We start from the raw sequence: 18,693 nt of genomic DNA, 5'->3' as shown, positions 1-18,693 counted from the left end.
TCCTATAGCTCCTCCCACCAGCCACCACTGAGATGCAAGTACAGAAATTACAGTATTTACCTTTGGCTGAAAGCTGAGGGTAGCTGTTTCCTTTCTAAAAAGAGTAGAATCGCAGGCTTGTCCTGCTGAGCTGAATGAAAAAAGTCTCCAGATTATTTGATTTATGATTTACGGCTATACACACACACACATACACACACACACACACACACACACACACGCACACAATAAACACTTAATGTGAGAGGATACAGCAGTCAGTTAATATGGACAACCCTGTCAATATATTCTTTATTATTCTAATAAACAATGAATATGTATTCATCTTTGTTGTATCTTTATGGATTGTTCATTTTACTGTTATGTTATACAGTAGGATTCTTTCAAGCAACCATTTCTATCACCACTAGATGGCGGTGGAAACTAGTCTTTGCAGGTGAGGAAAGAGCAATCGGTGAGATTGGCCTTGTTCTAGACTCTAGAATCTAGAGCATCAAAATGACTGCAGGCGACTGCCGACTGACTGATCTACAAATCACCTTGCATCATAAATAACGACTGATAATTATTTGGAGATCAGTCAGTTAGTCACAATTTACCCATGATACATTGTGTTTATGATCCTCTCGAACTCGGCCAATAACTCCATGGGTGCGTCTCAGCGTTCTACCGTGGCGTCCTCTCATCTCTTTACCTTCAGATGCACCGATATGAAAGAAGTGGACAGCTCACAGTTGGAATCTAACACATTCTCATGTATCCTGGGTTTTCAGGTCAAGGCAGATTCATTGAAAGACCAGTAGAGGAGGCCACATTATCCTATTGAGACATACACGCTATGTGATTCCACTGTTGCCAAGGAGGTCACATTATCCTATTGAGATACATACACCCTATGTGATTGGGTGGTGAATCATTGCTTGTCAGATGTGATATCATTAACAGCTGGGACATTGCCTTTGTGTTAGAGTGCTGCTTGAATCAGTCTAGACACCTTTATGTTTTACATGAGTACAGTAATATGTCTTTACGCCAGCGGTGATCAACTCTGATCCTCGAGGGGGCCATAATGTGTGCAGGCTTTTGCTCTAGCCCTGCACTAACCATTCTAAGTCAAATCAATGAATTACAGTACATGTGTTGTCTCTAGACTGCAATTAGTTTATTCAGATGTGTTTGAGCCCCACACATAGAACCCTCAAGATGCTGAGCTGCCCATCCCTGCTCTATGGCTTGGCTTGATATCAAGTTTATACTGCAGCTTTGATGACATAACAGACAGAATTTTGCACCTACTGAGCAGACTGAAACAAGCCTCTCCAGACCTCGCTGTGGTAGAACATCTTGCTCATCTAAAAGGTCAACTTAAGCTCATGTCCATGTAAATATTCTATTTATATCATTCATGGTACATTCATTATGTGTTCACATTGACAACCACAAACGAACAGACACATCTATCTCTCTCTCACACACACAAACACACCCACGCACGCAAGTACTCTCGCTTGCATACACACACTCCATTTAATACATTATTTTAATGAAAGAAATGTTGACAAAAACATGATGACATTATTGTGGCGGTGTAGAACATGAAGGGAGGGGTATGATGACTCATTGTCGGTCGTGTGTGTTCACTGCTGATCTGCTGTTTTCAAAGTAAAACTGTTTCAACAGAAAGTAATAACTAATGGAATCCAGGAAGCAGTTTGTGGTAGCGATCCATTCACAAACCAGCCAAAAATCACGCACTAATTTGAAAGATTCCCATTTATTTTTTTGGGAAAGGAATCTCAGCAGAAACCCAAGATGGATGGGTGTGTAGCAGACCACAAAGACGATCAGGTTGGCTGTTACTATGCCAATGATATTCCTCTTCTCCACAGTTGTGTCCTCCTCCTCCTCCTTATCCTTCATTAGAACCCTTATGGTCTGTGTGGAACAGAACACTAAAATCAAAACTGGCAGAAGATACCCCAGCACCTCTAGAACCACAAGGAACTCAACTGACAAGGTGCTTTCCTGAGATACTTCATAACACGTAATCAGTTTGCGAGGATCGTTGTCTTTTCTGAACACGGCACATATCGTTACTACGGTGACCCATATGGTCCCACACACCACCGCAGCCACCTTCTTTGACCGCCATGTTCTGGTGTGGAACGGGTACTTGACCGCCAGGTAGCGGTGGATGCTGATGGCGGTGACGGTGAGGATGCTGGCGTACATGTTGATGTAATGTGTGGAGATGAGGAAGGTGCAGAAGTGTGTTCTGTCTAGACGGTGGAAGGCGTTGTAGATGCGGAAGGGGAGGAAGAACACGAGGGAGCAGTTGGCTGCTGCGAGGTTCAGCATGTAGATGTGTGTGTCGGTCCACATGGCTCGTTTGGCGAGGAAGACGCGTAGAGCCGCCATGTTGAGTAGCAAGCCCACCAGGAACACAGGAAGGTAGCCCACGGCTTGGAGGATCTCCACTTCACAGGTATTGTTGTTGTTACACATAGCTGCCTGAGGAGAGGACATGACTCAGACAAGCTATTACAAATATAACATTGTGTCACATGGGTTTTTACAAGATTTAAGCAGAATGAAGTCCTTGATCATGGGTCTTGATCTACATAGTCTGAAATAGTTGTCCCTTCTCACGTGTCCTTCACTTGGTCTAATGTGAAATAGTTGGAGTATAACTTTTGCCACATTGCTTTCACCTCTTGTAATTTTTTTTAAAGATTAGTGCGGAAGACAAGGATAAAATTCATTTGAGACTACTAGGCTAGTGGATAGTGAGTTTTTGAGATACCCTTACCCCAGATAGAACAAAACACAAACATGTTTTTTCCCATCTCTAATGACTCCCAATTATCAAATGGATGGTTGTGAAAAAATATTGTACTGCAAAGATGTTACATTTATAGATATTGTGACCCCCTCCCCTCTTCCAAAGCGTGCAGAATAATGCCTTGTGACCCCCGCCCCTTTTCCAAAGCATGCAGAATAATGCCTTGTGACCCCCGCCCCTCTTCCAAAGCGTGCAGAATAATGCCTTGTGACCCCCGCCCCTCTTCCAAAGCGTGCAGAATAATGCCTTGTGACCCCCTCCCCTCTTCCAAAGCATGCAGAATAATGCCTTGTGACCCCCGCCCCTCTTCCAAAGCGTGCAGAATAATGCCTTGTGACCCCCACCACTCTTCCAAAGCATGCAGAATAATGCCTTGTGACCCCCGCCACTCTTCCAAAGCATGCAGAATAATGCCTTGTGACCCCCGCCCCTTTTCCAGAGCGTGCAGAATAATGCCTTGTGACCCCCGCCCCTCTTCCAAAGCATGCAGAATAATGCCTTGTGACCCCCGCCCCTCTTCCAAAGCATGCAGAATAATGCCTTGTGACCCCTGCCCCTCTTCCAAAGCATGCAGAATAATGCCTTGTGACCCCCGCCCCTCTTCCAAAGCGTGCAGAATAATGCCTTGTGACCCCCGCCCCTCTTCCAAAGCATGCAGAATAATGACTTGTGACCCCCGCCACTCTTCCAAAGCGTGCAGAATAATGCCTTGTGACCCCCGCCACTCTTCCAAAGCATGCAGAATAATGCCTTGTGACCCCCGCCCCTCTTCCAAAGCATGCAGAATAATGCCTTGTGACCCCTGCCCCTCTTCCAAAGAGTGCAGAATAATGCCTTGTGACCCCCGCCACTCTTCCAAAGCGTGCAGAATAATGCCTTGTGACCCCCGCCCCTCTTCCAAAGCGTGCAGAATAATGCCTTGTGACCCCCGCCCCTCTTCCAAAGCGTGCAGAATAATGCCTTGTGACCCCCGCCCCTCTTCCAAAGCGTGCAGAATAATGCCTTGTGACCCCCGCCCCTTTTCCAAAGCATGCAGAATAATGCCTTGTGACCCCCGCCCCTCTTCCAAAGCGTGCAGAATAATGCCTTGTGACCCCCGCCCCTCTTCCAAAGCGTGCAGAATAATGCCTTGTGACCCCCGCCACTCTTCCAAAGCATGCAGAATAATGCCTTGTGACCCCCGCCCCTCTTCCAAAGCGTGCAGAATAATGCCTTGTGACCCCCACCACTCTTCCAAAGCATGCAGAATAATGCCTTGTGACCCCCGCCACTCTTCCAAAGCATGCAGAATAATGCCTTGTGACCCCCGCCCCTTTTCCAGAGCGTGCAGAATAATGCCTTGTGACCCCCGCCCCTCTTCCAAAGCATGCAGAATAATGCCTTGTGACCCCCGCCCCTCTTCCAAAGCATGCAGAATAATGCCTTGTGACCCCTGCCCCTCTTCCAAAGCATGCAGAATAATGCCTTGTGACCCCCGCCCCTCTTCCAAAGCGTGCAGAATAATGCCTTGTGACCCCCGCCCCTCTTCCAAAGCATGCAGAATAATGACTTGTGACCCCCGCCACTCTTCCAAAGCGTGCAGAATAATGCCTTGTGACCCCCGCCACTCTTCCAAAGCATGCAGAATAATGCCTTGTGACCCCCGCCCCTCTTCCAAAGCATGCAGAATAATGCCTTGTGACCCCTGCCCCTCTTCCAAAGAGTGCAGAATAATGCCTTGTGACCCCCGCCACTCTTCCAAAGCGTGCAGAATAATGCCTTGTGACCCCCGCCCCTCTTCCAAAGCGTGCAGAATAATGCCTTGTGACCCCCGCCCCTCTTCCAAAGCATGCAGAATAATGCCTTGTGACCCCTGCCCCTCTTCCAAAGAGTGCAGAATAATGCCTTGTGACCCCCGCCACTCTTCCAAAGCGTGCAGAATAATGCCTTGTGACCCCCGCCCCTCTTCCAAAGCGTGCAGAATAATGCCTTGTGACCCCCGCCCCTCTTCCAAAGCGTGCAGAATAATGCCTTGTGACCCCCGCCCCTCTTCCAAAGCGTGCAGAATAATGCCTTGTGACCCCCGCCCCTTTTCCAAAGCATGCAGAATAATGCCTTGTGACCCCCGCCCCTCTTCCAAAGCGTGCAGAATAATGCCTTGTGACCCCCGCCCCTCTTCCAAAGCGTGCAGAATAATGCCTTGTGACCCCCGCCACTCTTCCAAAGCATGCAGAATAATGCCTTGTGACCCCCGCCCCTCTTCCAAAGCGTGCAGAATAATGCCTTGTGACCCCCACCACTCTTCCAAAGCATGCAGAATAATGCCTTGTGACCCCCGCCACTCTTCCAAAGCATGCAGAATAATGCCTTGTGACCCCCGCCCCTTTTCCAGAGCGTGCAGAATAATGCCTTGTGACCCCCGCCCCTCTTCCAAAGCATGCAGAATAATGCCTTGTGACCCCCGCCCCTCTTCCAAAGCATGCAGAATAATGCCTTGTGACCCCTGCCCCTCTTCCAAAGCATGCAGAATAATGCCTTGTGACCCCCGCCCCTCTTCCAAAGCGTGCAGAATAATGCCTTGTGACCCCCGCCCCTCTTCCAAAGCATGCAGAATAATGACTTGTGACCCCCGCCACTCTTCCAAAGCGTGCAGAATAATGCCTTGTGACCCCCGCCACTCTTCCAAAGCATGCAGAATAATGCCTTGTGACCCCCGCCCCTCTTCCAAAGCATGCAGAATAATGCCTTGTGACCCCTGCCCCTCTTCCAAAGAGTGCAGAATAATGCCTTGTGACCCCCGCCACTCTTCCAAAGCGTGCAGAATAATGCCTTGTGACCCCCGCCCCTCTTCCAAAGCGTGCAGAATAATGCCTTGTGACCCCCGCCCCTCTTCCAAAGCGTGCAGAATAATGCCTTGTGACCCCCGCCCCTCTTCCAAAGCGTGCAGAATAATGCCTTGTGACCCCCGCCCCTCTTCCAAAGCGTGCAGAATAATGCCTTGTGACCCCCGCCCCTCTTCCAAAGCGTGCAGAATAATGCCTTGTGACCCCCGCCCCTCTTCCAAAGCATGCAGAATAATGCCTTGTGACCCCTGCCCCTCTTCCAAAGCGTGCAGAATAATGCCTTGTGACCCCCGCCCCTCTTCCAAAGCGTGCAGAATAATGCCTTGTGACCCCCACCACTCTTCCAAAGCATGCAGAATAATGCCTGTAGATACATTAGGTGGAAATATCAACAATTCATATTTATGATGAATCTAAGCTTTACTTTTTGGTAGCTGATTAATAGACAACTTTACAAGTCAAGTGGGCTATCATTAAGTGGTGTATGTACCTGCATGACAAAAATACATAGAGTTATACCGTTTTTTTTATGTTGTGGCCATAGCTGCGGCAAGTAGGGGTGCTGAGGTTGCTGCAGAACCACCTGATAAATCTGAATAAAAAATATATTAATAAAAAATATGAATATCTTTTTTTATCTATTTTTTCCATTAAAGTAGTGCTGTATTAGTGGACCGATATAGATGTCTGTAGCACGGGCAAAAAAGTGGTTGTATAATGAAGAACAGTATCTTGCAGGATTCAATAGCTGGAATTGTAAGAGTTGTTGCTATGTCCCTTTCTTTGTGATTCTGTCATTCTAATGGAATCCAGAAAGAACAAAACCCTGTTATCAAACATTAAATTAAATTAAATATTTTTCTTGATCAAAAAACATGAAAAACAATCACTTTTTGTACCCCATAAATTTACCATCCTTAAATTTATGGGGTACATCCATTTATGAATTACCTCTCCAATGTAATCCAGGTAGAATCCGGAATTCCCCAGGGCAGTTGTCTAGGCCCATTACTTTTTTCAATGTTTACTAATGACCTGCCACTGGCTTTGAGTGAAGCCAGAGTGTCTATGTATGCGGATGACTCAACACTATATATGTCAGCTACTACAGCGACTGAAATGACTGCAACACTTAACAAAGAGTTGCAGTTAGTTTCAGAGTGGGTGGCAAGGAATAAGTATATCTAAAACTAAAAGCATTGTATTTGGGACACATCATTCTCTAAACCCTAAACCTCAACTAAGTTTTGTAATAAATAATGTGGAAATTTAGCAAGTTGAGGTGACTAAACTGCTTGGAATGACTCTAGATTGTAAACTGTCATGGTCAAAACATATTGATAGCTAAGTAGCTGAGATGGGGAGAAATATGTCCATAATAAAGCACTACCTTCTTCTTAACAACACTATCAACAAGGCAGGTCCTACAGGCCCTAGTTTTGTCACACCTGGACTACTGTTCAGTCGTGTGGTCAGGTGCCACAAAAAAAGGACTTAGGGAAATTGCAATTGGCCAAGAACAGGGCCGCACAGCTGGCCCTTGGATGTACACAGATAGCTAATATTAATAATATGCATGTCAAATCTCTCCTGGCTCAAAGTGGAAGAGAGATTGACTTCATCACTACTTGTATTTATGAGAGGTATTGACATGTTGAATGCACCGATGCATATCCCACAAGACTTCTAGTCACAGTCTCCAGGTCCAGAACAGACTATGGGAGGCGCACAGTACTACATAAAGCCATGACTACATGGAACTCTATTCCACATCAAGTAACTGATGCAAACAGTACAATTAGATTGAAGAAACAAATAAAATACACCTTATGGAACAGCGAGTACTGTGAAGCAACACAAACATAAAAAACTCCAACTACAGGTCAATTAAGTGTTGGAAATATCTAAGGGCCGGTCTGTTTGAGACAGCCCTTTCACAGACTCTCCTTGACAACCATTCCACTACTGGCATATCCCCAGCATCATTCAGGCTGAGATAACATTCCAGTTAGTCAATGGGTCTCATTGGCATGCAAGCTTAATGTCCTGAGGGCCTGCTCCCAACTGCTGTAGAAATGGAAACTGATCACCAACACAACCCCAATACAGTGCCAGTCATACAGAAAGGAAACTGCCCTTGTAGCTGCAGCTTGCCCAGAATGACCAGCTAGTTGTGCAACATGGTCAGGCCCCAGAACTACAACCACTACCCCAGAATGACCAGCTAGTTGTGCAACATGGTCAGGCCCCAGAACTACAACCACTACCCCAGAATGACCAGCTAGCTGTTCAAACTGATCAGGCCCCAGAACTACAACCACTACCCCAGAATGACCAGCTAGCTGTTCAAACTGATCAGGCCCCAGAACTACAACCACTACCCCAGAATGACCAGCTAGCTGTTCAAACTGATCAGGCCCCAGAACTACAACCACTACCCCAGAATGACCAGCTAGCTGTTCAACCTGATCAGGCCCCAGAACTACAACCACTACCCCAGAATGACCAGCTAGCTGTTCAAACTGATCAGGCCCCAGAACTACAACCACTACCCCAGAATGACCAGCTAGCTGTTCAAACTGATCAGGCCCCAGAACTACAACCACTACCCCAGAATGATCAGCTAGCTGTTCAAACTGATCAGGCCCCAGAACTACAACCACTACCCCAGAATGACCAGCTAGCTGTTCAACCTGATCAGGCCCCAGAACTACAACCACTACCCCAGAATTACCAGTTAGCTGTGCAACCAGGTTAGGCCCCAGAACTACAATCACTACTGGCTACTTTTTCTCCTCACCCTGATAGGAACCACTCATGTCCTGGTCACCTCAAAGACTTGGAATCAACCTCACACACTTAGTTCCAATGGGGAAAAGAGGGGAGATGTTAGAGCTGTACACATACACTACTAGAGTGGCTGAACAGGTTTATTTCCTGTAACTTGGTTACGCTAATATGTGCTTGTGTAGTGGACAACATGAACACACATTGAAAAGATAGTTGGCTTCAGCTATTCAAACACAACAGAGGCATGGCAGTGCCACTCATAATCCTAGTTATACCAAAAGCTATTTTATTTATTTAACCCTTATTTTACCAGGTAAGTTGACTGAGGACACATTCTCATTTACAGCAACGACCTGGAGAATAGCTACAGGGGAGAGGATACAAAATAAATCAGGGAATTTTATATGCAGGCGAAGGCCTAGCTAAATGAAGGTTAAATAAAATAAATAAAAGGTGTCTGAGTGTAATTATGTTGGCCATAATGGATTCAAAATACAACTGATTTACACAAAAACAGTCTTTATGGACATTTAAAAAATTACTCTCATCTACAAAATTCATATTTGCACGTGATTTGACCTCTATCAAATGGTATTATGGCAGCCATATTGGATTTTGGACGCCATCTTGGATTTGAGGCATAATCCAGGATGGCCTCAAAAATAATCTATGCTGACTCCCTGACTAAATTGGAAGAGTAGGGGCAATGGTGTAAAGTACTTAAATACAAATACTTTAAAGTACTACTTAAGTCATTTTTGGAGTATCTCTACTTTACTATTTATATTTTTGTCAACTTTTACTTTTACTTCACTATATAACTAAAGAAAATCATGCACTTTTTACCACATACATTTAGCCTGAGACCCAAAAGTACTCGTTACATTTTGACAGAAAAATGGGCCAATTCACACACTTCAAGAGAACATCCCTGGTCATCCTTTTTGCCTTTTATCTGAGGGACTCACTAAACACAAATGCTTAGTTTGTAAATTATGTCTGAGTGTTAGAGTGTGCCCCTGGCTATCCGTCAATAAAAAAACAAGAAAATTGTGCCGTCTGGTTTGTATAATATAAAGAATTTTAAATGTTTTATACTTTTACTTTTGATACTTAAGTACATTTTAGCAACTCCATTTACTTTGATACTTAAGTATATTTAAAACCAAATTACTCAAGTAATATTTTACTGGGTGACTTTCACTTTTACTTGAGTCATTTTCTATTAAGGTATCTTTACCTTTACTCATGTATGACAATTGAGTACTTTTCCCACCACTGAGTAGGGGCTAAAAATAATAAAATCATTCAAGGAACCTTGGTTCCCAAAAAATATAATTTCGATATCTGAGTCCACTTGTTTTCCTTAGAGCAGATTACAATAGCCACACCATCAAAAAACATATAACTGTATGTATTTTTTGTCAGGCAGGACCACACACCACTGAATGAAGGGACTTTTGACTTGGACAGTTGTCTATTAAACTTCTTATGGCTGCGATCCCGTTAACGGGATCGATATGACAACAGCCAGTGAAAGTGCAGGCGCCAAATTCAAACAACAGAAATCTCATAATTAAAATTCCTCAAACATACAAGTATCTTATACCATTTTAAAGGTAATCTTGTTGTTAATCCCACCACAGTGTCCAATTCCAAAAAGGCTTTACAGCGAAAGCACCACAAACGATTATGTTAGGTCACCGCCAAATCACAAAAAACACTGTCATTTTTCCAGCCAAAGACAGGAGTCACAAAAAGCAGAAATAGAGATCAAATGAATCACTAACCTTTGATGATCTTCATCAGATGACACTCATAGAACTTCATGTTACACAATACATGTATGTTTTGTTCGGTAAAGTTCATATTTATATCAAAAAATCTCAGTATACATTGCCGCGTTATGTTCAGTAGTTCCAAAAACATCCAGTGATTTTGCAGAGAGCCACATCAATTTCCAGAAATACTCATAATAAACGTTGATCAAAGATACAAGTGTTATACATGGAATTTTAGATCCACTTCTCCTTAATGCAACCGCTGTGTCAGATTTCAAAAAAGCTTTAAGGAAAAAGCAAACCATGCAATAATCTGAGGTCGGCGCTCAGAGCCCAATCAAGACAAAAAGATATCCGCCATATTGTGCAGTCAACAGAAGTCAGAAATAACATTATAAATATTCACTTACCTTTGATGATCTTCATCAGAATGCACTCCCAGGAATCCCAGTTCCACAATAAATCTTTGATTTGTTCGATAAAGTCCATCATTTATGTCCAAATAGCTACTTTTGTTAGCGCGTTTGGTAACAAATCAAAACTCACGAAGCGCGTTCACTAGTTGCAGACGAAATGTCAAAAAGTTCCGTTACAGTCCGTAGAAACATGTCAAACGATGTATAGAATCAATCTTTAGGATGTTTTTAACATAAATCTTCAATAATGTTCCAACCGGAGAATTCCTTTGTCTTCAGAAAAAGCAAATGGAACGAGAGCTACCTCTCATGTGAATGCGCGTGACCAGCTCCTGGAACTCTGCTAGACCTCTGACTCAATCCCCTCTCATTCAGCCCCCCTTTACAGTAGAAGCCTCAAACAAGTTTCTAAAGATGGTTGACATCTAGTGGAAGCCTTAGGAAGTGCAACATGACCAATATCCCACTGTATCTTCAATAGGGGCTGAGTTGAAAATCGACCAACCTCAGATTTCCCACTTCCTGGTTGAATTTTTCCTCTGGTTTTTGCCTGCCATATGAGTTCTGTTATACTAACAGACATCATTCCAACAGTTTTAGAAACTCCTGAGTGTTTTCTATCCAGATATACTAATAATATGCATATATTAGCAACTGGGACTGAGGAGTAGGCAGTTTACTCTGGGCACCTCTGGGCACCTTATTCATCCAAGCTACTCAATACTGCCCCCAGCCATATACCAAAAAAAGCTTACATTCATCATAAATATTAATAGCTGATATGTCCACCTGTTGTATCTCTGTGTTTACAGGTCTGTATTCCCAAGATGCATTAAGATATCCTAATGTTTGTTTGTGTATGTTGGCCAAACCACTGATTACTTGTATTGCACATTTTAGCGATATCAGAGCTTGCAATATTGGGTTACATGAGCTTATGTGGCCCGACCCTCCTACAACCAGGCATTATTATGCACTTTTAGAGTTTAGGGGTTGTGTCAGAATATCTATATATTTTACCACTTTTGCAGTCAAATATTTTTACACAACCATCCATTTCATAAACGCGGAGACATTAGAAGTGAAAAAACATGGTAGGGGTATCCAAAAAAAGCCTTGCCACTAGCCTATACTGAGATGCACCCATAGTAATAGACTCTAATCACGTCTAATCAGAGTATTTCTGTGTATCAGGTCAACAGGAACAGTGTGGTTCCTCATTGAAAAAATATACTTTATTTGGACAGACAGTCATATATAAAGAATCATAATCATACCTTGTGTTATTTCCCACTCTCCTTTCTCACTCAGTGACTGATGCGATCTATCTCCTTGCAAAGAAAATGGCTTTAGAATAAGTCGTTTTTTTACTTATTTTTGTCAGTATCAAGGTTAAACGGCAAACAAGTCATCTAGAGTTAAAAGGAATAGAGAATTCTGTATTGAACGGATTCCTGTGGGGTTACCACTAACTGAGTAGTACATCTGCAAAGCTACTAAGAGATTTTCCCTTTCTATTTTTTTCACCATTACAGTCTTGCACGGTAAAATACATTATTGATAAATGCCATCAGATTATCTAAATATTGTCAGTACATTGGATTATTGCAATATATTGTTATTGAAGTTTGACATTTATCAAACATTCTCCATGTCTGTGGCCTACACATAATTTAATATGTTTAAGATCAATCATTACTCACCGTTCAATTTAACTTTTCTTGATTTAGAAGATTGCGCCGAAAATCAGGTGTAAATTCTAATTTGACATGCATTGATTGCTATATGCTCTTTTGAAACTGCTGTAAAGTAGTTTCTATCTCAACTTTAATAGAGGAAGTATATGTCAGTCAAATAAAAAGACTGTCTGGGGTAGCTCAATTTGCATGTTTAGCTTTGTAATTATGTGATAGGGCCCCTTACATCAGCCCTTCTCTCTGTTGTCACGGAGATAGCATTGTTGCCATGTCAACAGGGCAGCAGTGGGAGTGTGACTTATATAACTAGGCCAAGACATAAACCACATGCTAGCAGTGTACTGGCTGCTCTCTGTGTTCAAGCACAGTAATGAAAGTACTGAGGTTTGGAGGGTGTTCTTTCACCAGAGTATCTTCAGACGAGAAAGGTGACTTGACTGAACTCCTTCCTCTGAAACTGAAATGGTTGAAATAATCACTCTGAAAAGTGTAACAGTTTTTTGTGTTTAGGTGGTTTACATGTAAATGTAAGACGTGGTAAAATATGTGTGACATATTGCAAAGCTGTATTTTCATCTCAACCATCTCACCTCTCCACATTCAGGATTTTTCCTTCCATTCCTTTTTGTCTTATGCAATATCTCCTAAAGGGACCATTTCCATCAGGAGTGTTGAAGTGGAAAAACAGGTCAGCGGAGAGACCGGGGTAGAGGTTGAATCTTGCCCCAATCATCCCCAACAGCAAGGTTGTTTATATTACAGTTTTTCCCAGTTTGTTAAAACATGTTTGCTGAAACAACATCTCAGGAACTCAAAACTCTAAACACAAAACATAAAACAGTTAGCATATTTCCCCAAATTCCACAGATATCTTGCAATATGAAACACAGCAATCAAAATAATGTACTCCCTGCACGAAATGAAACTCTGCTTACTAATGAGACACACACACACATCAAATTAATCTAACTTAGTGACAACCGAGAGCACACTGATGTGATACATTCAAAACACTACTAGCTATTTCAGTGTAAAGACTAAGGTCAAATCAAATTGTATGTCACATGCGCCGAATACAACAGTTGTAGACCTTACAGTGAAAGAAATGCTTACTTACAAGCCCTTAACCAACAATGCAGTATTTAGAAAAAATAAGTGTGAAGTAAAAAAATAGATAAAAATAACAGTAACTATAATTAAAGAGCAGCAGTAAAATAACAATAGTGAGGCTATATACAGGGGGTACCGGAACAGAGTCAATGTACACCGCGGTACAGAGTCAAGAGAGCTTCTGTTTAATCTGACAATTAATCTTGATGGTTTTACAGTCGTCTCAAATAAAACTGTGAAGGACCTCGGCATTACTCTGGACCCTGATTTCTCATTTGACGAACATATCAAGACTGTTTCAAGGACCGCTTTTTTCCATCTACGTAACATTGCAAAAATCTGAAACTTTCTGTCCAAAAATGATGCAGAAAAATGTATCCATGCTTTTGTCACTTCTAGGTTAGACTACTGCAATGCTCTACTTTCCGGCTACCCGGATAAAGCACTAAATAAACTTCAGTTAGTGCTAAACACGGCTGCTAGAATCTTGACTAGAACCAAAACATTTGATGATATTACTCCAGTGTTAGCCTCTCTACACTGGCTTCCTGTTAAGGCAAGGGCTGATTTCAAGGTTTACTGCTAACCTACAAAGCATTACATGGGCTTGCTCCTACCTATCTTTCCGATTTGGTCCTGCCGAACATACCTACACGTACGCTATGGTCACAAGATGCAGGTCTCCTTACTGTCCCCAGAATTTCTAAGCAAACAGCTGGAGGCAGGGCTTTCTCCTATAGAGCTCCATTTTCATGGAATGGTCTGCCTATCCATGTGAGAGACGCAGACTCGGTCTCAACCTTTAAGTCTTTATTGAAGACTCATCTCTTCAGTAGGTCCTATGATTGAGTGTAGTCTGGCCCAGGAGTGTGAAGGTGAACGGAAAGGCAATGGAGCAACGAACCACCCTTGCTGTCTCTGCCTGGCCGGTTCCCCTCTCTCCACTGGGATTCTTTGCCTCTAACCCTATTACAGGGGCTGGCTTACTGGTGCTCTTCCATGCCGTCCCTAGGAGGGGTGCGTCCCTTGAGTGGGTTGAGTCACTGACGTGGTCTTCCTGTCTGGGTTGGCGCCCCCCCTTGGGTTGTGCCGTGGCGGAGATCTTTGTGGGCTATACTCAGCCTTGTCTCAGAATGGTAAGTTGGTGGTTGAAGATATCCCTCTAGTGGTGTGGGGGCTGTGCTTTGGCAAAGTGGGTGGGGTTATATCCTGCTTGGTTGGCCCTGTCCGGGGGTATTGTCGGATGGGGCCACAGTGTCTCCCGACCCCTCCTGTCTCAGCCTCCAGTATTTATGTTGAGATAGTTTATGTGTCGGGGGCCTAGGGTCAGTCTGTTATATCTGGAGTATTTCTCCTGTTTTATCCGGTGTCCTGTGTGAATTTAAGTATGCTCTCTCTAATTCTCTCCCTCTTTTTCTCTCTTTCTTTCTCTCTATCTTTATTTCTCTCTCTCGGAGGACCTGAGCCCTAGGACTATGCCTCAGGACTACCTGGCATGATGACTCCTTGCTGTCCCCAGTCCACCTGGCCGTGCTGCTGCTCCAGTGTCAACTGTTCTCCCTCCGGCTATGGAACCCTGACCTGTTCACCGGACGTGCCACCTGTCCCAGACCTGCTGTTTTCAACTCTCTAAAGACAGCAGGAGCGGTAGAGATACTCTGAATGATTGGCTATGAAAAGCCAACTGACATTTACACCTGAGGTGCTGACCTGTTGCACCCTCAACAACCTGTGATTATTATTATTTGACCCTGCTGGTCATCTATGAACATTTGAACATCTTGGCCATGTTCTGTTATAATCTCCACCCGTCACAGACAGAAGAGGACTGGCCACCCCTCATAGCCTGGCTCCTTTCTAGGTTTCTTCCTAGGTTCTGGCCTTTCTAGGGAGTTTTTCCTAGCCACCGTGCTTCTACACCTGCATTGCTTGCTGTTTGGGGTTTTAGGCTGGGTTTCTGTGCAGCACTTTGTGACATCAGCTGATGTAAGAAGGGTTTCACAAATATATTTGATTGAATTTGATTGATGTGCAGGGGTACAGGTTAGTCGAGGTAATTGAGGTAACATGTACATGTAGGTAGAGTTAAAGTGACTATGCATAGATAATAAACAGAGAGTAGCAGCAATGTAGAAGAGGGGGGGAAACGCAAATAGTCTGGGTAGCCAATTGATTAGCTGTTCAGGAGTCTTGTAGCTTGGGGGTAGAAGCTGTTAAGAAGTCTTTTGGACCTAGACTTGGCGCTCCGTACCGCTTGCTGTAAGGTAGCAGAGAGAACAGTCTGTGACTAGGGTGGCGGGAGTCTTTGACAATTTTTAGGGCCTTCCTCTGACACCACCTGGTATAGAGGTCCTGGATAGCAGGAAGCTTGGCCCCAGTGATGTACTGGGCCGTACGCACTACCCTCTGTAGTGCCTGGCGGTTGGAGGCCGAGCAGTTGCCACACCAGGCAGTGATGCAACCAGTCAGGATGCTCTCGATGGTGCAGCTGTTGAACCTTTTGAGAATCTGAGGACCCATGCCAAATACTTTCAGTCTCCTGCGGGAGAATATGCTTTGTTGTGCCCTCTTCACAACTGCCTTGGTGTGTTTGGACCATGGTAGTTTGTTGGACACCAAGGAACTTGAAGCTCTCAACATGCTCCACTACAGCCCGTTGATGAGAATGGGGGAATGCTCGGTCCTCCTTTCATGTAGTCCACAATCATCTCCTTTGTCTTGATCACGTTGAGGGAGAGGGTGTTGTCCTGGCACCACACGGCCAGGTCTCTGACCTCATCCCTATAGGTTGTCTCGTCGTTTTTGATGATCAGGGCTACCAATGCTGTGTCATTGGCAAACTTAATGATGGTGTTGGGGTCGTGCCTGGCCATGCAGTCATGAGTGAACAGGGAGTACAGGAGGGGCCTGAGCACGCACCCCTGAGGGGCCCCCGTATTGAGGATCAGCATGGCGGATGTGTTGTTATCTATCCTTACCACTTGGGGGTGGCCCATCAGGAAGTCCAGGATACAGTTGCAGAGGGAGGTCTTTAGGCCCAGGGTCCTTAACTTAGTGATGAGCTTTGTGGGCACAATGGTGTTGAACTCTGAGCTGCAGTCAATGAATAGCATTCTCACATAGGTGTTCCTTTTGTCCAGGTGGGAAAGGACAGTATGCAGTGCAATAGAGATTGCGTCATCTGTGGATCTGTTGGGGCAGTATGCAAATTGGAGTGGGTCTAGGGTTTCTGGGATAATGGTGTTGATGTGAGCCATGACCAGCCTTTCAAAGCTCTTCATGGCTTCAGATGTGAGTGCTACGGGTCAGTAGTAATTTAGACATGTTACCTTAGTGTTCTTGGGCACAGGTGGTCTGTTTGAAACATGTTGGTAATACAGACTCAGTCAGGGACATGTTGAAAATGTCAGTGAAGACACTTGCCAGCGTACATGTCCTGGTAATCCGTCTGGCCCAGCGGCCTTATGAATGTTGACCTGTTTTAAGTCTTACTCAAGTCGGCTACGGAGAGCGTGATCACACAGTCATCCAGAACAGCTAATGCTCTCATGCATGTTTCAGTGTTACTTGCCTCGAAGCGAGCATAGAAGTAATTTAGCTCATCTGCTAGGCTTGTGTCACTGGGCAGCTCGTGGCTGTGCTTCCCTTTGTAGTCTGTAATAGTTTGCAAGCCCTGCCACATGCGACGAGCGTCGGTGCCGGTGTAGTACGATTCGATCTTAGTCCTGTATTGATGCTTTGCCTGTTTGACGGTTCGCCAGAGGGCATATTGGGATTTCTTATAAGCTTCCGGGTTAGAATCCTGCTCCTTGAAAGTGGCAGCTCTACCCTTTAGCTCAGTACGGATGTTGCCTGTAATCCATGGCTTTCCTGTTGGGGTATGTGCGTACAGTCACTGTGTGGAAAACGTCATCGATGCACTTATTGATATAGCCAGTGACTGATGTGTACTCCTCAAAGCCATCGGAAGAATTCCGGAACATATTCCAGTCTGTGCTAGCAAAACAGTCCTGTAGCTTAGCATCTGCTTCATCTGACCACTTTTTATTGACCGAGTCACTGGTACTTCCTGCTTTAGTTTTTGCTTGTAAGCAGGAATCAGGAGGATAGAATTAGGGTCAGATTTGCCAAATGGAGGGCGAGGGAGAGCTTTGTACGCGTCTCTGTGTGTGGAGTATAGGTGGTCTAGAGTTGTTTTCCCCTCTGGTTACACAGTTAACATGCTAGTAGAAGTTAGGTAAAACGTATTTAAGTTTCCCTGCATTACAGTTTTTCCCAATTGTTAACATACGTTTGCTGAAACTACATCTCAGGTACTCAAAACTCTAAACACAAAACACAAAACTGTTAGCCAATTTCCCCAAACCCACAGACATCTTGCAAAATGAAACACAGCAATCAAAATCATGTAGTCCCTGCTCAAAATGAAACTACATACAAATGAGACACACACACACATGAAATTACTCTAACTTGGTGACAACCGAGATCACAATTCTGTGACATATTAAAAACACTACTATCAGAACCTATTTCATTGTAAAGACTAAGATGATGTTGTTATACTGTATTGTTTGTGTATTCAAACAAGAAACATTTTAGTTTTATATTTCAACATGACTCAATACATGTCAAACAGCATACTTTAAGCACACAAACAGTAAAAATGCAAACATACAGTAAATATATTTTGCATATGCAAAAGAAGAAAAATAGGCATATTTGTGCTACAGTACCGTATGTTAGATAAATTGTAGGCAATAGATAAAGAGAAATACAGTATAAGTACAGTAAAATCTAAATCATAAGTCAAGAAACAAATACTCCATTGCGAAAACAAAATCAGTAATGTCTTGAGTTTTGGTCCGACTAGAGATTTTCACCTTCACCTCCACCTCTACCTCAACCTCCACCTCCAGCTCCACCTCCACTTCTACTCTCCAGCTCCACCTCTACCTCTACCTCCATCCCACCTCCACCTCCTCCTAGACCTCCACCTCCATCTCTACCTCAACCTCCACCTCCACCTCCACTTCTACCTCCACCTCCACTTCTACCTCCAGCTCCATCCCACCTCCAGCTCCACCTCCAGCTCCACCTCCAACTCTACCTCCACCTCCACTTCTATCTCTACCTCCAGCTCAACCTCCATCCCTCCTCCATCCCACTTCTACCTCCACCTCCACCTCCAGCTCCACCTCCATCCCACTTCTACATCCACCTCTACCTCCACCT

The 18,693-nt window shown here is 44.1% G+C and overlaps 1 protein-coding gene across 1 annotated transcript; it reads right to left on the bottom strand.

Annotated features, from left to right (window-relative positions):
• Positions 1-12,532, bottom strand: LOC139550334 (G-protein coupled receptor 35-like). The gene is made up of 3 exons (XM_071361170.1): positions 12,355-12,532; positions 11,929-11,975; positions 1-2,511 (listed from the first exon to the last, which is right to left on the bottom strand). Exon 3 carries the CDS (start codon positions 2,503-2,505, stop codon positions 1,618-1,620), a length of 888 nt encoding a protein of 295 aa, XP_071217271.1. The 5' UTR covers positions 2,506-2,511; positions 11,929-11,975; positions 12,355-12,532; the 3' UTR covers positions 1-1,617.
• Positions 12,533-18,693: the final 6,161 nt, after the last annotated feature.

The sequence above is a fragment of the Salvelinus alpinus genome, chromosome 23 (assembly GCF_045679555.1).
Source record: "Salvelinus alpinus chromosome 23, SLU_Salpinus.1, whole genome shotgun sequence".
Lineage (NCBI taxonomy): Eukaryota > Metazoa > Chordata > Actinopteri > Salmoniformes > Salmonidae > Salvelinus > Salvelinus alpinus.
Note: the sequence above shows the minus strand (reverse complement) of the source record. Positions and strands in the feature narration are given on the sequence as shown.